The sequence below is a fragment of the Poromitra crassiceps genome (genome assembly GCF_964638095.1).
Source record: "Poromitra crassiceps genome assembly, chromosome: 16".
NCBI classification, from domain to species: domain Eukaryota; kingdom Metazoa; phylum Chordata; class Actinopteri; order Beryciformes; family Melamphaidae; genus Poromitra; species Poromitra crassiceps.
This window is the reverse complement of record NC_139645.1, coordinates 28,508,487-28,532,082: the sequence shown is the minus strand read 5'-3', so window position 1 is coordinate 28,532,082 and position 23,596 is coordinate 28,508,487. Positions and strand designations below refer to the sequence as shown.

At 43.1% G+C, this 23,596-nt stretch overlaps 1 protein-coding gene across 1 annotated transcript; it reads right to left on the bottom strand.

Moving 5' to 3' along the window:
• Nucleotides 1-188: 188 nt before the first annotated feature.
• On the bottom strand, nt 189-20,581 carry LOC310791561 (receptor-interacting serine/threonine-protein kinase 3-like; the record flags this gene model as incomplete). Its single annotated transcript, XM_083653230.1, has 8 exons — nt 20,535-20,581; nt 20,277-20,445; nt 19,690-19,839; nt 16,140-16,282; nt 12,938-12,987; nt 12,029-12,184; nt 4,604-4,643; nt 189-198 (listed from the first exon to the last, which is right to left on the bottom strand). Exons 2-8 carry the CDS (start codon nt 20,436-20,438, stop codon nt 189-191), a joined length of 711 nt encoding a protein of 236 aa, XP_083509356.1. The 5' UTR covers nt 20,439-20,445; nt 20,535-20,581.
• Between the last annotated feature and the right edge of the window lie 3,015 nt (nt 20,582-23,596).

Genomic DNA, 23,596 nt, shown 5'->3' with positions numbered 1-23,596 from the left:
AGATTATTGATTATATTTGGCTGCATGTGCGGGATCACTGAGGTAATGTTATTTTAAAATAAGAGCCTTTGGCAAGCAAATTCTGAGGAATCGATATTTGATCAAAATGCGTGAATAACATGTTTTTTGGCCAAAACGTGGGATCTTTTCCCTCGGTCTGGCCTACGCCCTGCACCCTAAATTTGCGGCTAGGCCGTCCTGGAACACGGGCGTCAATAGGCCATCGTGAAGTCAGCTCACAGTAAAACAACCATGAAGCCGGGATTAATATTGCATGAAATAAGTCACGCTATGCACAAAAGCGAATCTGAATATCATCACCGCAGTATTGTAGTAATTATAGTAAATGATTGACTGTTAAATCAAAACAGACATCGACAACCTTTATTTAGTTTTTGTCCGTCCGTCAGTCTGTCTGTCTGTCTGTTTGGTTGTCTTTTATCTGTTGGTCGCAAGCAAAGCAAACTTCGCATCTCGATGGGCAGTGTGTGCCCTCAGTCTGGATTTGAGTGTGTGTGTGTTTGCTCATGTGTGGCGCTTCCATGTAGACAGATGATCAGGATCGCATCACACTTTTCGCATTTCTCTGAGTTTTGCCTCTCCTCCGTCCGTCTATGTGTTAACTCTGTAAAGCAGTAGCAGGCAGAATCGATTCATTTGTAGATTGGCTGAGCAGCATCACGTGTGGTGAGATACAGTGTATGCATTGGTCTGTGAGCTTCCTGACAGATAAACCTGTAGTACCGTAAAGGCTAGAAAAGCCTGTGCCGGTTAGAATGAAGACGCTCCGTGAAAATGTAACTATTTAATGATTTGTTTGTTATAGGGCTCGGTCCGGATGGAACGGCGTCTAGGTCTGGATGTGGACCGCTTGGAAAAACGCTGTGTTTGTTGTTCTTGGGAGGGGGGTTTGAGACGCTGTGTTGTTTGAGGTGAATGTGTGTGTCTGTATGCCTGTGCTGATAGGAGAATGGAGAGTGTGTGTGTGTGTGTGTGCGCGAAAAGGGGAGAGCATGTATGTACCGTATGTATGTTTGTGATTGAGTGTGTCTTGCGTTACTTTGGTAATGTACAGTTTGATCCAAGGGGGGCTGCTCGGGTAGTATAGGCTGCAAGGCATTACACCAGGAGGCTGCTCTAAGTGGCTGATTATCTAGGGATAAGTTCATGAATGTTTGAGTTGATTTGAGTGTGATAATTACAGACAGATAGGATTTGAGTGGGTTGGTATGTGTGATGAAGTTTGTGGAATGTGGGTTTTTATGTGGATGGTTGGGAATACAATGCTGATAGTATGGGGCGTGAACGTTCATTGTTTCTATGGAGAATGAAAGCATTGATTATAATATTTAGATTGGCGAAATGGTGCTGTGTTTTGTCGGTGTGGCTGTGATATGGGAAGTGATGTCTGTTACTCGTTTGAGGTGTCAATTGATCTAATGATTATTGATAGTTGTTTGATTAATTTAGACCAAAGGGGGGTCCCCATACATTGTGGAATGCATGGTGAATGAATGCGTAGAATATAGAATGGACCCAGATGGAAGGTTAAATCTCAGCAAAAAACACACTGACTCAGATATAATAAATTATGAAAAATAAAATAGATTGGACTGGAAGTACAGAAGTGGGGAACACTGAATACTGCACATCATTATATAGTAATACGTACTGAATAGAAAGTTTGCAGTGACACATAAAAGAACAATAGTTATATGATGAGTTTGTTTAGTTGACAACTTTGCATAAATGAAGGGTTTGTTGATTAACTTGAAAATTCTCTCTGTCGTCCCTATAGAAGAACTAGCTCAGACCCAGGTAAGATACACTATCATTTTTCCGTTTGAGAAAAGCTACACATAGTTAAATTTATACTTAAAGTACGCTGGAGATGTTTTTAAAAGTATTTATAAATAAGTCAATGCCCTCTGAGGACAGACAGTCTTGAGTTTGCGTTTGGAGTATTTGTGAACAATGTTGGCCCTCACTGTTTTACCTAGTGGGGTTATGCCATCCCCAAAATTACTCAAGTGAACTGCCAGGGGTCTAGCCCGCCCCTCCCCCACTCACAGCACCTTCTGGGGTTACCCTCCGCCCCATTGTTTATTGCCACAAGTCTACAAGGTCAATACATTGTCACTCTGTAAGCTGTGAATGTTCACTCAGGAGTCATCTTGTTTATGAGGTGCATTGCAATCAAATTATAAAAGTAAACAATTGGATATGTACTCACAGAGTATCTCAAACATTATCTGCCGTACGTGCGTACTTGTTGTACTAATAAAAATAGAAGAAATTATTTTGTCTAAAATACAGGCACATTGTGAAATCAAATGTTTGCAGCACAGGTCCAATCTTGAGTATGTGGGTTTCATTTTTGCATAGTGCGATCTAAGCAAATAGTCTTATGCACTTATTTGGGTGCAAATTGGGACAAGGGGGCAACCATTATTATGACGAATTTGGAAATGAATAACATGCATTAATGGGGTTAAGTTGTGTTTGTGCTGAGGTTTAATGTAGTCTAAGTGGGTTCCAGGAAAAATATGGGAGCAGTTATGCTACTGAATGAACTGAATGTTGTCGTTGGGGGGTTTTAACTGGGGGTTATGTTAGATTCAATAAGGAGCCAAGATGAAGAGCCAAGTTGAAGAATATGTTTAAAATAACTCAAATCACAGTGTTAATGTTGCAGGGAGGAATAGAACTGGAGTAATGAGACGAGCAGGTGGTTTCACACCTCTATTGGAGGTGTGAAAAGGGGGATTGATAGATTTCTCTCCCCAATCTCTATTTTTTTGATCAAACATTTCCTCCATAGGCCCAGTTTGGACTCAACAGAAGGTGGATACTCCAGCATGGCGGCCCTGCATGCTGATATGAAAATATGCAATTACAGAGATGATCTTGTCATTTGTTAATTCAAATATATCTTTAATTATGTTTAAATGTTCTGTTCTAGGTCATCGGAGGAGCGGCTGAGTTTGTGTAATGATGAACTTTCTCCATTTCCATTAGGAGACGTGCTGACCATGGGAATTAACCATTAGAAGGTTTAGTGCTGTTTATGGCCGGTCTGGGAAAACATTACACAGGATCTTCTTGGCCGACTGGTTAGTGGACGAGGTGGCCGGGTGGATAAGCTGCACAAGGACGGTCATTTAGGATATGGTCGGGGCAGAGGTCACGGAGATCGGCTGACAAAAGGACATTCTTTTAATGTCTCTGCTCAGTCACTTAGTCACTTTGGGATAGGGACTGGAAAACAACACAGAGTTTATGGCTTTCTCTAAGACAAATGGCTGCAGAGCATCAACAGAGGAGGTGGGAGACACATTCCACAAAGCCCCCACAGGATGAGGGGTTTCTGTGAGAAGCATCACAGTGTTGTATGTATATTGATGCATATTGTGCATATATATCCTACTGATTGACTGACTGGTTTTGATATCTGATATGAAATAAAGTTTAAGAGCATACATTAGATGCGCTGATTTTTCCACAGAGAAAAGAAGACATGCTCAAGTACACAGCACCAATGAGAGGAACCATGATTCGAATCTCAGACGGCCCGGCATTGGTCTTTGGGAATATTGGATGCTCAGCAGAATATATATTGGTTATCTTATGAGAATAGAGTGTGTTTAGATCAGTCTGATGTTGTATTTCTGTGTTTTGAATAACTTCAATTTGTCCCACTTGCTGCACGATAGGAGAGTGCTATAATATTTAGATAAATGATAGCCTATTATATTATTGTAATTATAGAATGGGAAATAAAGGTATAGTCGAATTAGTTAATAAGTGGTAATTGATAAGAGTTTCTCATCCGGGTTAAACGGGGTGAGTTTTTCTCTGATTTATTGAATTTAACTATAAGAAACTGTCCTCTTGCTCTTTTTTACACCTCCTAGAGGTGGTTTTCGACCAAGAGGATAGTAAGTCTGAACTGTAAGATGTTTAAATCCAGTTTAGACTGGGATTAGCCCAAATATAGCTGAATTTGATTCATATCCAGAATATAGTTTAAGTTTATTTAGTCTAACAATAACCTTACATAATGTTCTAAACTAGGACTTTAATAGGTAAATAGCTAAATTAGCTGACCCAAATTATAAGTTGAAAATAGGAATTTAAAGTAAATATATTAACAGTTGCTTTGGTAGATAGGAACCAATAGATAACTATTTCAAGGAGAAGGTTAGTGTGTGACCTCCAGTGGAAGCCAGGTCACAGGATGTGGACAGAGAGGGGGAGAAGAACACGCCTGTCAAGTAGGTGGCCACCAATACCAGCACAGCAGTGAAGGATGACACTAGATGGAGGAGGAACCATACCGGAAGACAAACGCCCCCAAGGAAATGTACTTTAAAAGCACAGGCAAAAGAAAAGGGAGGGGTCGGTTTTCAGGGGTCTTCTTTTGACCTGCTACATATTTTGCTGTGAGGGAAAGACCACTGGAAAATCCACCTCAGAGATCTCTGAATGGGTAATATAAATACTTGATCTGCTTTGTACTGAATATGCTAAATCCTCTATATAAAATAATGTTCTAAATATCAGAATTGCTTGTTGTATTGATTTTTCATATATCATTCCTGGCTTGGCCTTCTTAAAGAGCTCCTCTGTCACATCTGTGCAGTCTGCAAACAACAGAGCAAGAGAGAAGATTTCATACCAAGCGCCACATTTTGGATTCTTCTAACAATAATTCTGAATTTTGTTCTTAATGTCCTGCTAATTCTCAACCATTTTAGTCAGAACCTGTTCTGATTCGGTTTATAAAAGTAGATAGCCAGTAAAAAGCAGCTTACAGGGGGCGCTCGTGAGCAGTAATGGAGTAAGACGTGCTTTGTCGGAGCTCCGTGTTGTCTCCTCCATTTCATTATAAACATTCTGCACCTGAACATTATTTTTCGCCAGTCTGCTGTCTGAGCTGTTCCTTAACCGGTCGGAGCTAGTTTTACATCATGCCAACACGAAAGGACGCTAAGGAATCTCTCCAGCAGCCGAAGCAGTCGTCTCCTGGTAGCAACATGGCTGCTGCAGCTAGCAACGAAGCTATATTAGCCGCCATTACCAAACAAGGAGACGAGCTAGCCAAAGTCCCAAAACTCGTGGACGATTTGAAGAAGTCAATGGAGGGACGCTTCGACGCAATTGAAGCATGTTTGTCCACTCTCTAGAAAGGGTACCACGATGTTGAACAGCGCTTGGACGACATGGACGGGACTCTTACAGCCTCGGACAACCGTATCACGGCGCTGGAGTCAACTTGCAAGGAGCTACAGGTAGCTAACGGCCTCCTCAAAGCTAAAGTGAATGATCTGGAGGGTCGCTCTCGCAGGCTCAACATTAGAATTGTGGGCATAAAAGAAGGGGAAGAAGGTGGACGCCCTACGGAGTTCGTCTCGCGGCTGATCCCGGAGTTGCTTGGCCAAGAGAGCTTCAATAACTCTGTCAAAATAGACCGTGCCCATCGTAGCCTGAGGCCCAAACCACTCGCTAATGAACGGCCACGAGTTATCATCGCCAAAGTCCATAACAACAACGACGTGATCAACATATTTCGGCTCAGCCGTGAGAGTGCACCATTGATGTACCACGGAGGAAGAGTATCGATATTCCCTGACTACATGGCCGAAGTGATGACCCTGCGGCAGTCCTTCAACAGCGTGAAGAAGAGGCTCGTTGATGCCGGTGCTAAGTGTTCTCTGCGCTTTCCAGCCAAACTCCATGTTGCCCACAACAACGCAGTCAACGTCTTTGAGACACCAGCGGATGCTGAACGGTTTGCCAACTCCATAACAGGCCAATGACTGACGATATGTGACATCTAAATACATATGGCGTTTGCCTTAAGATGCAGCTATATTAGACTATTTTGATTTAGCACTTGGCCGCTTAATTCATATAACGTTATAATGAATAACAGTAGGTTTGGGAGACGGTCACGCACTTAACATTTATTTTGATACAGTATAACACTATTCACCGGGATTTCTAATTTTGTAATTATATTACTCAGGGATAAGGATTTTGTCCGGTGTGGGTAAAATATATATATATATATATATATATATATATATATATATATATATATATATATATATATATATATATATATATATATATACTGTTTACATCAGGTATGACACTCCCATATCTTCAGGTCATGACCAAGTCATACTGCATTCCTTTTTTTTTTTTTTTTTTAAGGTGCAGTTAATTGTTTTCTATTTTACCTATTGGAGGAGCTCACGGTGCTGTTAGTTTGGTTTGTGTGTGCGTGCACAGCTATAGTGCACTTGCTCGGTTACCCAGCAGCTTTCCCTATAGATAGAGGGATGCGCAGCCTACTTTTTGCTGTGGTTTGGGTTTATTTTGGGGTATATGTTTATGTTGTCCACTACACTGCCAGTACTGTATATGTTACACGTCAAACTTCAGTCCCTTCTGTTTTGTCCTTTAAATGTTGGATAATCATACATTTAGACCAGGAATGAGTCCCATCACTTTTATTTCCTGGAACTGTAGAGGTCTTGGTAGGGCCCTTAAGAGAGGGAAAGTATTCACGCATTTAAAGTCCCTGTCCTCTGATATTATTTTTTTTACAGGAAACCCACATCCAACCAACAGAACAGAGACGTTTGAGATTTATATGGGTGTCACAAGTGTACCAATCCACCTTTTCTTCTAAGGCAAGAGGGGTTGCTATTCTCATCCGCAAAAATATACCGTTTGTATTCAAGTCCATGGTCACTGACCCAGGTGGGAGATATATTCTTGTTACAGGTACAATTAACAACTTTCCCTTAGCTCTCTTAAACATTTACGCCCCTAACTTTGACAGCCCTGATTTTTTCTGTAAAGTGTTCAATCTTATTGCCGAATACAACAATCATAATATAATCACTGGCGGGGACTTTAACTGCTATTTTGATTCTAAATTAGATCGATCTTCAACCAAAGTGCCCTCACCATTAAAATCTGTCCCAGTTCTTAACGAACTTGCAAAATCAATGGACCTAGTTGACATATGGAGGGTGCAGCACCCCTCAGAGAAGCATTATTCTTTGTTCTCTCCTGTACACGGCACCTTTACCAGAATAGACTATTTTCTAGTTAACTCTAACCTCATTTCAAATGTAATCAATTCAACTTATCATAGTATCTTAGTTTCCGACCACGCCCCTCTTTCAGTGAAAATAGATTTCAACCTCCAAGCACCTCACTATAATTGGAAATATAACCCTTCTCTCCAATCAGACGAGTCTTTCCGTGATTACATAGTAGCCAAAATCTCAGATTTTCTGCTCATAAATGACAATAGCGCAGTCTCAGATTCAATCCTTTGGGAGACGTTTAAGGCAGTGATGAGGGGTCACATCATCTCGTACCAATCCTCTAGTAAAAGGTCCAGGCTGAGGCGTCTTTCTGACATCGAGGCTGAGTTGTCCGCGTTGGAAGATACTTACCGCAACACAAACTCCGAGGACACCCTTAATGCCATCTTAAAAATTAAATATGAGTACAACCATATTCTTGGGGAACAGGTTGGAATCTATATCCGTAAGCTTAAACAGAAGCATTTTGAGTTGGGTGATAAAGCTGATAGAATGCTCGCCAGACAGTTGAAAGGTGTACAAGCTGATCGGGCGATACATAAAATTTCTTCTCCCACTTGACAGCTGATAACTGATCCTAAGTCAATCAATGACACTTTTTTTACTTTTTATAGTCAGTTATATTCTTCTAAATCTAAAGCCACTGATGCGGATGTAGCTGATTTTCTAAATGAGCTCGACATTCCAGTTCTTAGTGAAGATGCAATTCAGGATATGGACTCTGATTTTACGCTGGACGAAATCAGAACTGCCATTCGCTCCTTTCCTAATTGCAAGGCCTGCGGCCCGGATGGGTTTGGAATAGAATTTTACAAAGCACATATAGACACAATCGCCCCCCTTGTACTCCGGATGGTAAATTGCTCTGTGAAAGATGGTATTTTTCCTAGTACTTTATATGATGCTCACATCTGTCTATTATTGAAAAAAGGCAGCGATGACACTAATGTGACATCCTATCGTCCTTTAAGCTTATTAAATAGTGATCAAAAGATTATCGCGAAAGTTTTAACAAACCGTTTAAACAAACACATTGGTACTTTAATCCACTCTGATCAAACCGGGTTCATCCCGGAGAGATGCCCCTTCTCTAACACCCGACGCTTGTTGAATACAATGTACTCCACTAAACTACCCCACTCTGCTGTTATCTCGTTGGATGCGCAGCAGGCTTTTGACCAGATTGAGTGGAGGTACATGTTTGCTACACTTGAAAAGTTTGGTTTTGGCGAGAAATTTATGACTTTGATAAAAATGCTTTATGCTTGCCCCAAATCTTGTGTTCTGACTAATCACGATAGATCACCCCCGTTTTTGCTGCATCGCTCGACTAGACAGGGCTGTTGCTTTTCGCCCATGCTCTTTGCGCTCGCTCTCGAACCTCTGGCCATTGCTATTAGGGCAAGCCCCCTAATTACTGGAATAAGCTGCGGAACATCTGATAGCACCATTGGATTGTACGCAGATGATGTGATCCTGACCCTGTCAGACGTTAGGACATCCCTCTCTCCCCTTCTTGATCTGATTAGCAATTTCGGACAGCTCTCCGGCTTTACTATTAACTGGGAAAAAAGTGTATTCATGCCTTTGTCAGACGGCCTTGACTCTGTCTTCCTTGATAAGCTACCCTTTAAAATGACCACTAATCACTTTACGTACCTGGGGATTAATATCCCCAGAAACCCAAAGCTTCTTTTTAAACTTAACTATTTGGATCTGATTGATAAGCTCAAAACTATGATAGAGAAATGGAAACTCCTCCCCCTTTCTTTAATAGGGTGTGTCAATATTATTAAGATGGTAGTGCTCCCTAAATTTATCTATATTTTTCAGAATGTGCCACTCTTTCTCACCGCTTCCTTCTTTAAAATGCTAGATGCCATCATTATGCCCTTTATCTGGGCCTACAAGCCCCCCCGTATCTCCAAGGCGCATCTACAGAAGCCTACAGTGGAGGGTGGCCTGGGTCTCCCTATCTTTCGACATTATTACTGGGCATGTAATGCTAGAGCATGGGTTTTCTGGAATTATTCTCCAGCTGTGAATGGGCAGTCGAGTGAAATTCACCCCAGATGGCCTGAGATTGAATCTTGCAAAGCAGTGTCACTGATTGGGTCCTCTGTAGCAGCCATTTTATTTTCCAAACCGAATGTTCCTATCAGGCAATTGAAGGATGACTTTATTCTTTGGAATTCATTCAAGATTTTGAGGCAAATCAAGAAAGTGCTGAACCTTCCAGAACTGTCCATTTATGCCCCTATTTGTAATAATCCCTGTTTTAAGCCAGGTCTGATGGATGTTGTTTTTTCACAGTGGTCAGATAAGGGCTTGCCCAGAGTAAGGGACTTATACATTAACGAGCAATTTGCATCCTTCGCTGAACTTCAGGTGAAATTTGGTCTCCCTTCTAGTCACTTTTTCCGGTATTTGCAAATTAGAAACTTTGTCAGACAGTCTCTCCCTCACTTTGAGAGGATGCCTGAACAATGTTATTTTTTTGAACTCATGACCAGATTGCCTACCTCTAAACACTTAATTTCACAATTTGTAGATCTATTTTCTTTACCAACCTCCTCTCACCATATAAAAGAGGCATGGATTAAGGATATTGGTGGGGAAATTTCAGATGAGCTATGGGAGGAGGGTCTGGAAAGAATAAAATCATGCTCTATTAATGCTAGACTCCAACTCATTCAGTTTAAAGTCATACACCGGCTGCACTTTTCTAAGACCAAACTGAACAGAATCTTTCCTTCTGTCTCTGTTCTCTGTGACAAATGTAAATCAGGGGATGGGACCCTGGGTCATCTATTCTGGTTTTGCCCTAAACTCAAACATTTCTGGGAGTGTATTTTTCAGTTGTACAGTGAAATATATAGTACAGATTTCATTCCAGACGGTCTTGATGTGATACTGGGTTGCTCTGAACACTCTTTGACTCTTCCTCGAGCCTTACAACAAGCCCTCATGTTTGGTATGGTCATAGCAAAAAGGGTTATTCTGAGAGAGTGGAAATCAGTTTCCCCTCCTTGTTTCAAGAAGTGGTTAAATGACATGGTGTCCTGTCTATATCTTGAAGAAATTCGGTATACTCTGTCCAACACTCACCATAAGTTTCTCAGAATATGGGGACCATTTATTGAACATGTTAAAAATGAGAGGAGGAGTCAACCTGTGACTTAATTTTGTTCTGTTTTGTACTGAAAGTTGAACTGCTGGGATTTAATCTAACCTGAACTTTCCTACCCGGTCTCTGGACTTTCCTCGACTCTGCACGGATTTTTGGTTCTGTGGACTCATTCTCTGGTCTTCAACAAATCTGTGGACAAACTGGACTTTGCACTACTCTATGGACTGATATGCATATGAGCACTTTTTTGATATGGCAGTTGTCTTGTTGTTTGTTTTTGTTTTCCTTGTCTTGTCTTTTGTCTGATTTTGTTGTGTTAAACTCAAAAATGCTATAAATAAAATACATTAAAAAAAAAAGCAGCTTACAGCTAAATCGCTTTAAGTCAGTATTACAATGTTATTAATTTTCTCCGTTTTGCAGTCTGTAAAATATATCAGTAGTTTTGATCAATTTATCCAAGCAGAGGCTGCCTATTCTATTCAATTTATTTACTTTTTATTTATTTAACCGTTCTTTATACAGGGCCCATTAATTTGTGAGCAAGCTCTTTTTTTCAAGGACGCCCATGAGAAGAACATATACAACAATTACAAAATTACGCTACATATAAAACAATAAAAATCACACGAAAATCACAGATGCCGACAAATAAGAGGACGTCTCTATGTAGAGCAGTCAGTCCAGTTTGAGTGAGTCCTGATGCTGGTTCCATCTATCAGGAGCATAAAAGTGAACATGGTCTTTCCTGACTCAGTATTCATATGTGGAATGACAAATCTAATGTGTCTGATATATCCTGAAGCACTGACATTTAAAAGTCAATTCAAATACAATGGAAGCTTGCAACACAAGGCCTTATGAATAAATAAAATACAATGGTGATCTCTTCTAACAGTAAGAGGAGGCCAACCCACTTTTTCATGTAAAACACAATGATGAGTGTGAAACCTCACCAGTAATAAAACACAGAGCACTGTGAAATACTGCATCAAGCAGCTTCAGTGTGGAAGGTGAAGCATGCATGTATAGGACATCACCATAATCCAATAATTATTCAAACCATTAATAATAATAATATCCAGTAATAATTCCCAAACTTTTTTGGCTTGTGACCCTATTTTGACGTCACAAAAATCTAGGGACCTGAGACATTTCAAATTCCGGTAGAGCATTGATAATATCATCAGTTACATTGTCAGTGATGAATTCGACAGTAACTTCGAATTCTGCCTTTAATCTCAGAATTCTGACTTTATTCTCAGAATCCTGATTTCAATTTATAATCTAAAATATTTTTCTCTAAAAAAAAAGAGTCACTCACAATATTGATTGAGGCTATGTCGATTTGGATGAAGCCTTTGCAGTATAGAGTGACATTATGTGACATTACACTGTTTGGATCTTACCTGCAATTACCACCCACCGCCATAGGTGTCACCCAAGAGAACAAAACTGAAATCTTAGAGAGTATCACTTTAAACTCAAAACGGAAATATATATAAAATCGCAAGTGACTGTAATCATCTTCGGTAATATTAAATTGTGTCGTGTAATTTTTGTTTTGTTTTTTCAGGCGACTATTTGAATTCCAGGTGACCCCACTTAGGGTCGCGACCCTAAGTTTGGGAACCACTGCCATAATCAAAGACATTAGAGATAGCACAATGTCTTTCTACTAAGGAAATAAAAATGATACTATTCTGTTTCTCAAATCCATTCTCTGGTTAGCTCTTCAGTTCCAGCAGGCTCATGGAAGGGGCTTCCTCACCGATGGAGGAGGGCCTTTCAGTGGGTATCTGCCCCCAGCAGCTCTCCATGAGCTTCACCAGCCTCCTCAGCCCTGGAGTCTGATCTTGGTTGATCTCAGCCAGCTTGGGGCGTTGTCCTTCCGGGACAAGGAGCCGCACCAAGCTGGGCTTGGCATCTGGAGGACAGTAGTGAGGGTTAAGAAGTGCACCATGGTGGCCTTGTTGCTTCTGTATCCACAAGGCAACTATTTTCATCCTAGAAACAGTCACTTGAACTATAGAGTAAATGTTACTCCTCTAGTTCAGGATTGAGCAATGGCATTGGCACAAGCAGTGAACTCCTGAAGATATCCAGACATCACTCAGATGTTCTGTATGTACACAGACACAACATGGACCTTACCCACCCAGGCCCCAAGTGCTACGTCTGTGTCGCTCGCAGAGCAGCTCTTGTTTAGAAGCTACCTGGAACATCTAGCCTGGTTAAAACGATCGTATGGTTTTAAACAGGCTGCATTGAAGGTGTTTTCATGGAGTGGAGAATTGCTTTCTGAAATATATCTCCGATGTTGTCTACGCATTGAAAAATGTAATTAAGAGTCTGTCTCACATTAAGTTAAACACTGCGATTCCTGCAGTACTACGTCACAAACGTGAATACCTTTTATGAGTTTTGGAACGTAAATGCGTTATTTTTTTACGCATTTTTTTTTAAAAAACACTTCAAAAGTCATCAGAGTTATTCACGTTTGTGAAGATTATCCTGCTGAACCCAAAATCACCTTCCCATAAACTTTTGTTAACCACATACCTTATTTTATGCATGTAAGTGAAATCCCCATTCTAAAACCAAAATGGCAGCAATTTGTGGTTAAGCCTACAAAAATACGTCATCCCTGTGGTACGCTATAAACAGAATGATCACTCACCGGGATATGGTTGTTTCCCCGTGACAATGGACCACAGAAGTATGCCATAGCTAAAAGAGAGAGGGAGGAACACAGCTTGATCAGCAACACCACAACAAACACTATCTGCACTTCATACATAGCTACAGACAGACAGACAGACAGACAGACATACAGACAGAGAGACAGACAGACAGACAGACAGACAGACAGACAGACAGGCAGACAGACAGACAGACAGACAGGCAGACAGACAGACAGACAGGCAGACAGACAGACAGGCAGACAGACAGGCAGACAGGCAGACAGACAGGCAGACAGACAGACAGACAGGCAGACAGACAGGCAGACAGACAGACAGGCAGACAGGCAGACAGACAGACAGACAGGCAGACAGGCAGACAGACAGGCAGACAGGCAGGCAGACAGACAGACAGGCAGGCAGACAGACAGGCAGACAGACAGACAGACAGACAGACAGACAGACAGACAGACAGACATACAGGCAGACAGACAGACAGGCAGACAGACAGGCAGACAGGCAGGCAGACAGACAGACAGGCAGACAGACATGCAGACAGACAGGCAGGCAGACAGGCAGACAGACAGACAGACAGACAGGCAGACAGACAGACAGACAGACAGACAGACAGACAGGCAGACAGACAGACAGGCAGACAGACAGACAGACAGGCAGACAGGCTGTGGGCTTAGAACAGTCTCATAGCTAATGAACTCTCGCAGGGTTTTTCACGAATGCACATGCTTTGTTTCGCAGTTGTATTTCAGACTCACTAATGCACACGATGGCCTCTATCTTCCGACAGGCGCTATCCCTAAATAGCGCTTTGCGCACTGTTTGCGCGTGCCTTAAGGCACGGACGTTAGCATTCCGCCTTGCGCCGTCCGCCAGGTGTTCTGCCGAGTTTTGCTCCCCCGCCGAGCAGCAAAACAAAACATCCCCACCTCACTGGAGCATACTTGTAATGATTTATACAGAAATGTAACTGATTCAAAGTGATATAATTGTCTGGTAGACGTGACCTCCCTGATTTCTAAGTTAAAACAGCCCCGAAATATGTTGGGGATGCAATTCTCGGCAGGCATGCGGAAACGTTCACGGCATCTGTCGCAAGCGCAAATTAGAGCCGTGCCAATTCTGCCAAAAATCATCTGCGCCCCAAAATGCCTGCGCAAACGGGATTTGGGCGGTCTTATCTACCAGAATTATTCACAGGCGTGGCCAGGCAGGCTGTGCATTACATCAATCAAAACCAATCCGATTCCCGTCTCGGTTGTTTACACGAGGTTGCCTCGCCGAGGCATGCAATATGCTGTAATTCTCTCTATGCGTAATAGAGTGTTCACTCGTGCGAGGACAGAGGGAGCTTATTGACAGATCGTCTGTGGTGCCAATGACCCTTCGTGTTATGAAGGTAAATAGCCTTTGTCCATTGTCCCACAAGTTTTCTCAATGAATTTCCCTCTTTGCGATGTGATAAAAGTTTCTCAGTGAGTTATAGTTGATTGCCTCACTGAATTATCTGCTAATACCCAATTTTAGCAGCATAATTTGATGTCTTGGCGTGGCAAGGCTGTGCGTAATGACATATCCAAAAGGAATTCCACTTTTCACTCCGCAAATACCTCTCTGCGCTGGGAGCGCAGCCGTAATCTCCGTGCAGAGCGCCCAGCGCAGAGAGGTATTTGCGCGTAAGAGGTCCTTTTCAAAGCTCTAAGCGCAAAGAAATTGCGCGCTGCTGACGATAGGGTAATGCCATCTATCCAACATTTTAGCGCTGAAACGCCTGCTTTGGCATGGGGCAGCCAATGCCCAGTACAATTATCACAAGCATGCGCTTGTGTCTGCCCCCAATTTGTATTGCGCACGGCGTTAAACGAGCGCAAATGCAAAATTAGCGCTTTTGGGAAGATAGAGGCCGATCTGTTTTACAAATGCACATTCTCTGGTTCGCAGTTGTATTTCGGACTCACTAATGCACACAATCTGTTTCGCAAATGCACACGCTCTGGTTCACAAATGTAATTTTAATGCAAACTTGTAATATAAATTCGGAAATGCACACGCTCTGCTTCACAAATATTATTTTGAGGCACACTTGTAATATAAATTCACAGATCATGCCAATTGCTGAATGTGCATTTACAAACTGCTTCTCATTTGTGAACCTCTGTCTACATTTGTGAGAGAAATCTGTGTGGTGAATTTTGAGACTCCCCTGACGTGCAGGTCAACGAATGTCACCATTGGCTGATAAAGCTGTCAATCAAATGTGATTCTGATTGACAGATTCATCAGCCAATCAGGTGTGTTTGCTTTCAGCCAATCATATGGCTCCTTACATTTGCGCTAGACTACAACAACAGCTACAGAGCTAATGGCTATCCCAGTCCATTCTGAGATGGGTTGTTAGTGTTTAACGGACAACTCACTTTCAAACGGCATCCTGGACAATTTATCGGTCTTATCAGCCTCGAGACGGCCGGGAAGGATTATGGACTAATTACTGGATGTTACTGTGGCATGTTTGGTTGTGTTTTGGCTTGCGATGGCTGCGGGGAGCGGGGAGTAGCTAGCGTTAACGTTACCTTGAGATAGACTGATAGCTACAAGTCTATGCATTGGGCTAGTAGAACATTTGTCCTGCCTGCCCTGGACTGTTGGTTTTTATCAAGCTCTGCTTGAACACTTTCCCCACCCGATCGCTAGATTTACGGTGGTTCCATACCTGCTACACCAGGTAATGGAGCAGCTACACCGGGCTCCCGTTCCAGGCTCAGCACAGCCCTTCCCATTCGCTCACTCCCTGTCCCAAGCCTCAAACCTGGGCATTTCTGAACACTTTATCTGTTACTGCAGTCAAACAATCTTCCATAAGCACGATGGTAGTAACGTTAGGCATATTTACAACTGTTCCATTATCCACACAAGACGGTTATGTTATGTTAGCGGAGCTTCTGGGTGGTATATGCTCTATATTAGCTAGCCGCATTAGCAAGTAAGCTAACGTTATCTAGTTAATTATAGATCACAGCCCAGACAAGCCAACACTAATGTATTTACAGCTATTTCATTAATCCACTCTGACGATTTAGCGGGTGTCATTGTGGCATGTTTGGTCGTGTTTTGGCTCATTACAGAGCTGGTTGTTCTCAGTTAAACAGACTTGAGAAGTATCATTGATCAGTGCTGTTCCTTCACCTGTAGATATCTGAGGAGCGGGTCGGGGAGAAAGATAGATCAAAGGCCTCCGGTGGCATGTAGCTTAGCGTTCCTGCTACATCTTTGCTGTCCTTCTTGGACATGACGGTCTGGGTATACCTGGCAAGTCCAAAATCCGTCAGCTGGAGAGAGAGAGAGAGAGAGAGAGAGAGAGAGAGAGAGAGAGAGAGAGAGAGTTATTTCTATGAACATTTCATCTGAGGGTGCAGCGGCCACCTCCTCATAACTCAGTATGTCATCAAACCAGTCTAACCTAAGAGAGAGCGACACACAATAGACCTAAGAGAGAGAGAGAGAGACACACAATAATGGCCTCTCTTTATTTCAACAACAACTTTTGGGGGATTCTCTATCCTAGACTGAGCAGATGCCCTCCTCTCTCACCACAAGAAGAGGGTCATCTTACCACGGTGTTATTACACCAAAATTAGTGAATAAAGCTTGCTTGTTTTGCCACTGGTCTCTCATGTTTGAAATGTTGGTCTCGACTGAGTTTCAAGATGGAGCCCAGTCACGTTAGCTCATATCACAATAGCCATCAACTCTCAACATAAGTCAAGTGTGACATCTGTTATGACGTGCGTCTTGTGACTCATCACCCCATCCTCAATAGCCAATCAGCCCCTGTCAATATGACGTCGCTGCTGAGCCTATGACGTGGCAGTATATGTAGCCATGGTCAGCGCGTCATCAGCCTCTGCCTGGCCGTTCACCTTAGTGGTGGCTGTACCTGGGCCGATCGTCTTCTCTGGAGCTGTGTTTCCCCCCACCCACCTCTCCAGTCCACCACCAACGTCTTGACTCCTGAAGAATTCCCTACGGGGGGGGGGGGGGGGGGGGGGGGGGGTTCTTTATCCTAGACTGAGCAGATGTCCTCCTCTCTCACCACAAGACATCATCAGTGATGTCATAAATCCCACTGATGGCATCATCAGTGATGTCATAAATCCCATGTCAAAAATTCACTCACACACACACAAAGTCACGAGAGAGACTGAGGGAGAGGGAGAGAGAGGAGAGGGGGAGCACGACTGAGGAGAGGGAGAGAGAGGAGAGGGAGGGAGAGAGAGGAGAGGGAGAGACAGGGGGAGAGACTGATATCAATATCGGCCATTTCCCGGAATTTCCCTTCACACCTGAGCGCTCGCATGTGTGAATATAGTCGTCAAATAGCCTGTATGTTGGGGGGCAGGCGGCACTGCAGAGCGGGTGGGGAGTGACGTGTGCACTTGGATGGGGAATCCTCCTTATTTTGGGGGTCGGCAAAACTCTGATGGTGAAATAAGTTCGCTTGTCACACAATAAATAACACTCGTTTGACTTCCCGCATCGACTATTGTAACTCCCTCCTCTTTGGTCTCCCTCAGAAATCCCTCCATAAGCTCCAACTGGTCCAGAACTCAGCCGCCCGCATCATCTCCAAAACCCCCTCCTTCCATCACATTACCCCTGTCCTACAGCAACTTCATTGGCTCCCAGTTAAATTCCGCATCGACTTTAAAATCCTCCTGCACACATTCAAAGCCATCCACAACCTCGCCCCTCCTTATCTGTCTGACCTCCTCCACACTGCCACCTCTACCCGCTCCCTCAGATCCTCCTCCTCCATCCATCTCTCTGTCCCTTCTGCCCGGCTCACCACCATGGGGAGCAGAGCTTTCAGCCGCTCTGCTCCCAAACTCTGGAACTCACTCCCTCCTGACATTCGCAACATTGACACCCTCCCCCTGTTCAAATCCAGCCTCAAAACTCATCTCTTCAAATTAGCTTATTCCCTGTAATGTCCATGGTGTTTTCTCTGTTTATTGTTTAGTTTTTTATTTTTGTTCTATTTTATTTCCCTTCCACTCTTTTTATATTTTATACTGTTTGCTTGCCTGTTGCTCTGCTTCTGATTTTACCCTGTAAAGTGTCCTTGAGTGACCTGAAAGGCGCTTTGAAATAAAATGCATTATTATTATTATTATTATTAAGAGGGCATGTATGTTGTATCCTTCACATTCGCTAACCAGTCTTTGAACTGAAATCTTTGAAGAAGTAGGGATCCCTGTCGGAGAGAAATAGCCTGGCTGGTTCGATGTTTATCCGTTCACCTGCGTCGCGTTGAAGCACTTTTTACAGACTGGCTTCGTTTGATGTGTCCGGGCTTGCCTTCGCTGTCGGCAACGTAAGCAAAATACTTCCACATTTCGCTTCGTGCATTTGCTTTCTCTACAAGCGTTGGGCGGCTTGCAAGACTCAAGCCGCTGCCATTTTCGCTGTCCGACAGGGACACACCCTGTCGGGCTGGACTGAAGGACTCTGGCCAGAGAGCGAGCAGAGAGGGGAGGGGGGGGAGCACCGCACGCCCACACATGAAGGAGCCATACCGCTCTTCTGACAAGCTAGGAACTGGTGAAATGTCCGCGATGACGGGGTCGCGCTTATACCGGAAAACAACTTTCACACATGAAGGCATTAGACCGCATTCCGGTCATTTACCGGTAAAAAGCGCATGTGTGAAAACGGCTTTACTGTCATGTTAGTGGCAAAGCTGTAACAAATTTGGCATTGGGGAGAGTTCTATTGAAGTGAATGGGCAGACATGGGAAGTCTGTCCACTATAAACCATTAGGCTATCTGTCTGTGTGTTTCCACCTGATTAAAGACAATACATTATCTGATGTTGACTGATGTTTTATGTATTACATCAAATATTACATGTTTTCTTTAATCAGGTGGAAGCATTTTTCAATCAAAGGTGAAACGACACAGATATTATAAAGGGACTTGCCCTACACGCAATTTAACATTAGCTCCGGTTAGCCATTGTAGGCAGGCAGTAGTTAGTAGACGGACAAGCCCGTCTTTTATTGTCACACGAACACACCCAACACATGCATGCGGCCACAAACACACACTCATGCTGACGGTGGCCGGTGAAATATGTCCTCTGCATTTGACCCATCCAGGCTTGTCCTTTCCTCCGGGGGGCAGGCCAGGAGCAGTGGTCGCTTTTTCTTTCCAGCGCCCGGGGACCAACTTCGGATGTTGTCATCACTGGTCGGATGACGATGATGATCTTCTGCATGTTTTTAGTGGGGGGGTTTATGTACGGAGGAACCCCCTGGGGAGCACGGGGAGAACATGCAAACGCCACACAGAAAGGCCCTTTCGACGAGATAGCCCACCTGGGCAGTAGGCACTGAAGATATGGGGGGGAACACAACCCCAGCGCACACAGCGTCCCAGGCGAGAATCGAACTCAGGACCTTCTAGCTGTGAGGCGACAGCGCTACCGACTGCGCCACCGTACCGCCCATAATTTTTCAGAGCCACCGACCGACACAAAACCTGAACGTTTCATTTCGGGTAAAACATGTTTTTTTATATGGATTATATATATATATATATACATATATATATATATATATATATATATATATATATATATATATATATATATATATATATATATATATACACATACTTCTCCAGCGACCACTACACCACTGAGTATGAACCTCAGCAGTATGAGTGTGGGACTCACCTTGGCATTGAGGCTGCCATTCAGCAGTACATTATGGGGCTTCAGGTCCAGGTGAAGGACGGAGAAGGTATGGAGGAAGTTCATGCCTTGAGCGACTTCGTGAGCTAGTCTGAAGGCCAGCGGCCAGGGCAGGGTTCCATGCAAGCTGTTCTGTGGGGGGAGGGGACAAAAAATCTAGTTTTTTTCCCATAATGTGTGGGAAAAGGACAATAAAAAATCATCTTGGTGCAGGACAGAATAAAAGAGGTCTGTAGGACGATCTGTAGGTAGATGTCACATACCCAGTAATTGGCTAGGAGGGAAGGTAAGTAGGAAGGCAGGTGGGTAGGTACAAGGTATGAAAGTAGGTAGGTAGGAGGAGGTGGAGAGTTAGGGAAGTATGTAGGTAGGTTGGTAGGTTTGTAGTTAGTTATGTTCGTACCTATATCTAAACTTCTGATAGAAGTTTATACAGGTACTACTACTAAAAATCCCATATTGGTCGGGCTCTGGTAGGTAGACTTCTGATAGAAGTTTATATATAGGTATACTACCTACATATCTAAAAGTACTACCTACATATTTAAACTTCCACCTAGAAAGGTTACCTGCAGGGAGGCCAGGGATCCTCTCTCCATGAACTCCATGACCAAGCTGAGCTGTGGGGACCTATAGAAGGGCGGCTGGACCTGGAAAACCCCAAACACCTGGACGATGAATGGGCTGTTTCCCTTCACCATCAGGTCCTTCTCACGCAGCAGCCGGGACATGCCCAACCTGTGTGTGACGTGTGTCGGTTAGACGCACTGGTAACAATTTATGGTTATTTGCAGTCAACAGAAATCTCTTTGTGACTAGTTAGTTACCCGCCATCGTTATGAAGCAGTTTAACAGCCACCTCACATCTCCACTGAAGATGCCTGGCTTTATAGACTTTTCCAAACCCCCCGGAGCCAATCACTTCCCAGTCCTGCAGGCTGGAGTCACCAACCAACACCGAATCTCGACTGCTGGACAGGGCCATAGTTCACTAGAGGGGGGGCAGGGTTACAGTGGGAGGTTATTCATGGTAATGAAATGTACACAGTTCCAATATCTGAAGTCTGTTTCCAAAATGATGTATCTCCATTTGAAAGAAGAAAAAGTAATCTGAAATTCATTGTTCAGTATGCCAAAAACTATCGACATCTCATGTTCTGATTTTGTCATCCATGTTTATACAAACAGAATGATTGTTTTTTTTAGCCTTGACTGAGACTTTAAATGTGCAAAGAGGTTTTAGTATGAAAGGGAGTGAACCTCAGTTTTGTGGAGGTTGTAGTGTTTTGTTCACAATGTATCAACAGAAACACAACATGTATCTGAACTTACAGAGGCCTACTTCTTCTCACACGTCCTGCATATTTCACCAATTCAATGAACTGAGACTACAACCTAACTAGAGTTTATCAGGCTTCCACTAAAAGTCAGAAATAAAATTAGGTTATTTTTGGCCACATTGACAGCAAAGGTTGGATATTATGGCACTAGGAACACCATCTGCAAACAGCAGGTTCATGATTTGAGAGACTTTAGCACAAGTCTTGCACAAGTCGACTATGCAGTTATAACATTCAAATGTCAGCTAGTGATCATCAAAAAACTGTAATGTTACCTTGGAAGATGTTTTCCTGGTTAATTCACAGCAGCATCCAGATCAAGTCACTGAGACGTTCTGTCTTCACCTGAAGAGAGAGAGAGAGAGAGAGAGAGAGAGAGTTATTAATTTCTGTGAACATTTCATCTGAGGGTGCAGCCACTATCAGTAGGCTATGTCATCAAACCAGTCTAACATGAGGCCAGAAACCTGGTATGAAGCAAATAATTCACAAATCAGGTGATGAAGTTCTACCGTGTGTCCTATAGATGGAGACATTAACCACATCATCTAAAGTGAGCTAATCAGCAGACCAACATAGCACAACACTGGGCAGTTGGAAAACTGGATATTATAAACCTCCAAACAAGTTAATTTCGTCTAACTAAAGTTAACTAAATATTGTTCATATGAAAAGACTAGTTGTATTTTGTTGTCAATACCTGACAGTTTTGACTGCTGCTTCCTGCAATCTTCATCAGAGATGTCACATGATGTTGCTGTGGCGTGTCATATGACTGGTTTGTTGGTTCGGCTTGGTGTGTTCCAGGAAGTAAAGTTGCTTTTGAATGAATTATCTAGTGTGTGGTGTGTGTAGTCACTTCAAAACACTGTCCATTCTGTTGTTCAGGTTTTTACTCTTCAGTCTCTTGCTTGCTTGCTCTGTCAACTACAACATCACATATCTGCAGGAGGATAACTATCGAGTAACATCTTGTGGCTGTAGAACTAGTGGAAACAAAACTATGTCACTACTACTAGTCTATAAAACTACCATGTCACTAGTCTATAAAACTACCATGTCACCACTACACACCAGTCGGTCTGGAGACCATGGTCTAGACCAGACACGCACACACAGCAGTCTACCAGGTCTCTACACACAGCAGGTAGGCTCTGTTTTGGTCCTTTTTGCCTTCCGTGGTTGCTCTGCAGTTTACATGCTGCGTGCGTCAAGCTAGCCAGAATAAGACCGAAAAAAGACGTTAGCCTTCAAAATAAAATCTAAATGAAATTTTGCATTGCACCTTTTTAGTATTTACTTTCCATGAGGAACAACACTGGAATATGTTTGACCAACAGAACCATTTTTTGTTTGTTTGTTTGTTACAACAAAACTAGCGTCGTCGAGGCTACAACAACAAGCACAATTATTTTATTTTTGGGGGGGAAATCGGGACAGGAAGCCACATTGTTTTCCTCTGGCTAACTTGACACCGATCCGCTGTACGCCAGCTAGCTAGTCTCTTAAAACAGACTGTCTCTTCTACATCCAGCGAATGCAGCTATACAGTCTGTACGTTACACCCCCAGAACATGCACAAGGAAGTTGGGAAAAAAACCTTCAGACTGGAAGGAAGTTCTACGGAATCCGACCAATCACGACACGCGAATGCGGCATATTGGATTCTGATTGGACTAATGAGTGGAAGACCCGCCTTTCTGCCGGCATATTGGATTCTGATTGGACTAATGAGCGGAAGACCCGCCTTTCTGCTTCCCATTCCGGTTGGTGCATGATTCTCCCCCACGAAGTACAGACGGTATGGCGGAAGCATTTGAAAATTGCGGAAGCCAACTCGTCTGTTCTAAGAGACTACCAGCTAGCCGAATCAGAGCTCCTTCTGTGAACGAATATAACACTTCCGGTTGGCGGAGCTAGCGAATATAAGAGTTCCGGTTTGGACGTTCAGCCTAGCGGCGTAATTCATGTTTTTAAAAGGTATAGAAAAATGGTTAGTTCGCATATTAGAACAATAAACAAAGCATCTAAACGAAGGTATACAATACAAATTATGATTCTGTTTGACACCAACTGTTTTAATAACATTGAGAACGCTCTTCTCAGTATGTAAATGGATAAAAGCTGTTCACTGGAGTGCATAGCCTTTACAAATTGGACACTGGACAGGTTTGTGTTCAAAGTGGGAGCTTGCCAAACATACCCAGCAAACATTTTCACGTATAACGACCGTCTGCTGCACGTCAAACCACTACATCTAGTCAGGGTCTAAAAGTATATCCGAAATGGAAATCTGAGCGACGTAATTCATCTACTTCCCCACAACCTTGAAATATGCCGCTCCCACAACGGCTATATTCAGATACAAAACTGCACAGTATGCATGCAGCAACATTGAATATAGCCTACTGTGTGTCCAAATTCAATGACTTTTGCTACATCATGACCGGGTCAGGGACTCGACCCTGCGGCGCCCGCTTCGCAGTCCTGTGTCTTAACCATTACGCTACGGATTTAGTTACAAATAATACGGATTTGGTCATATATAG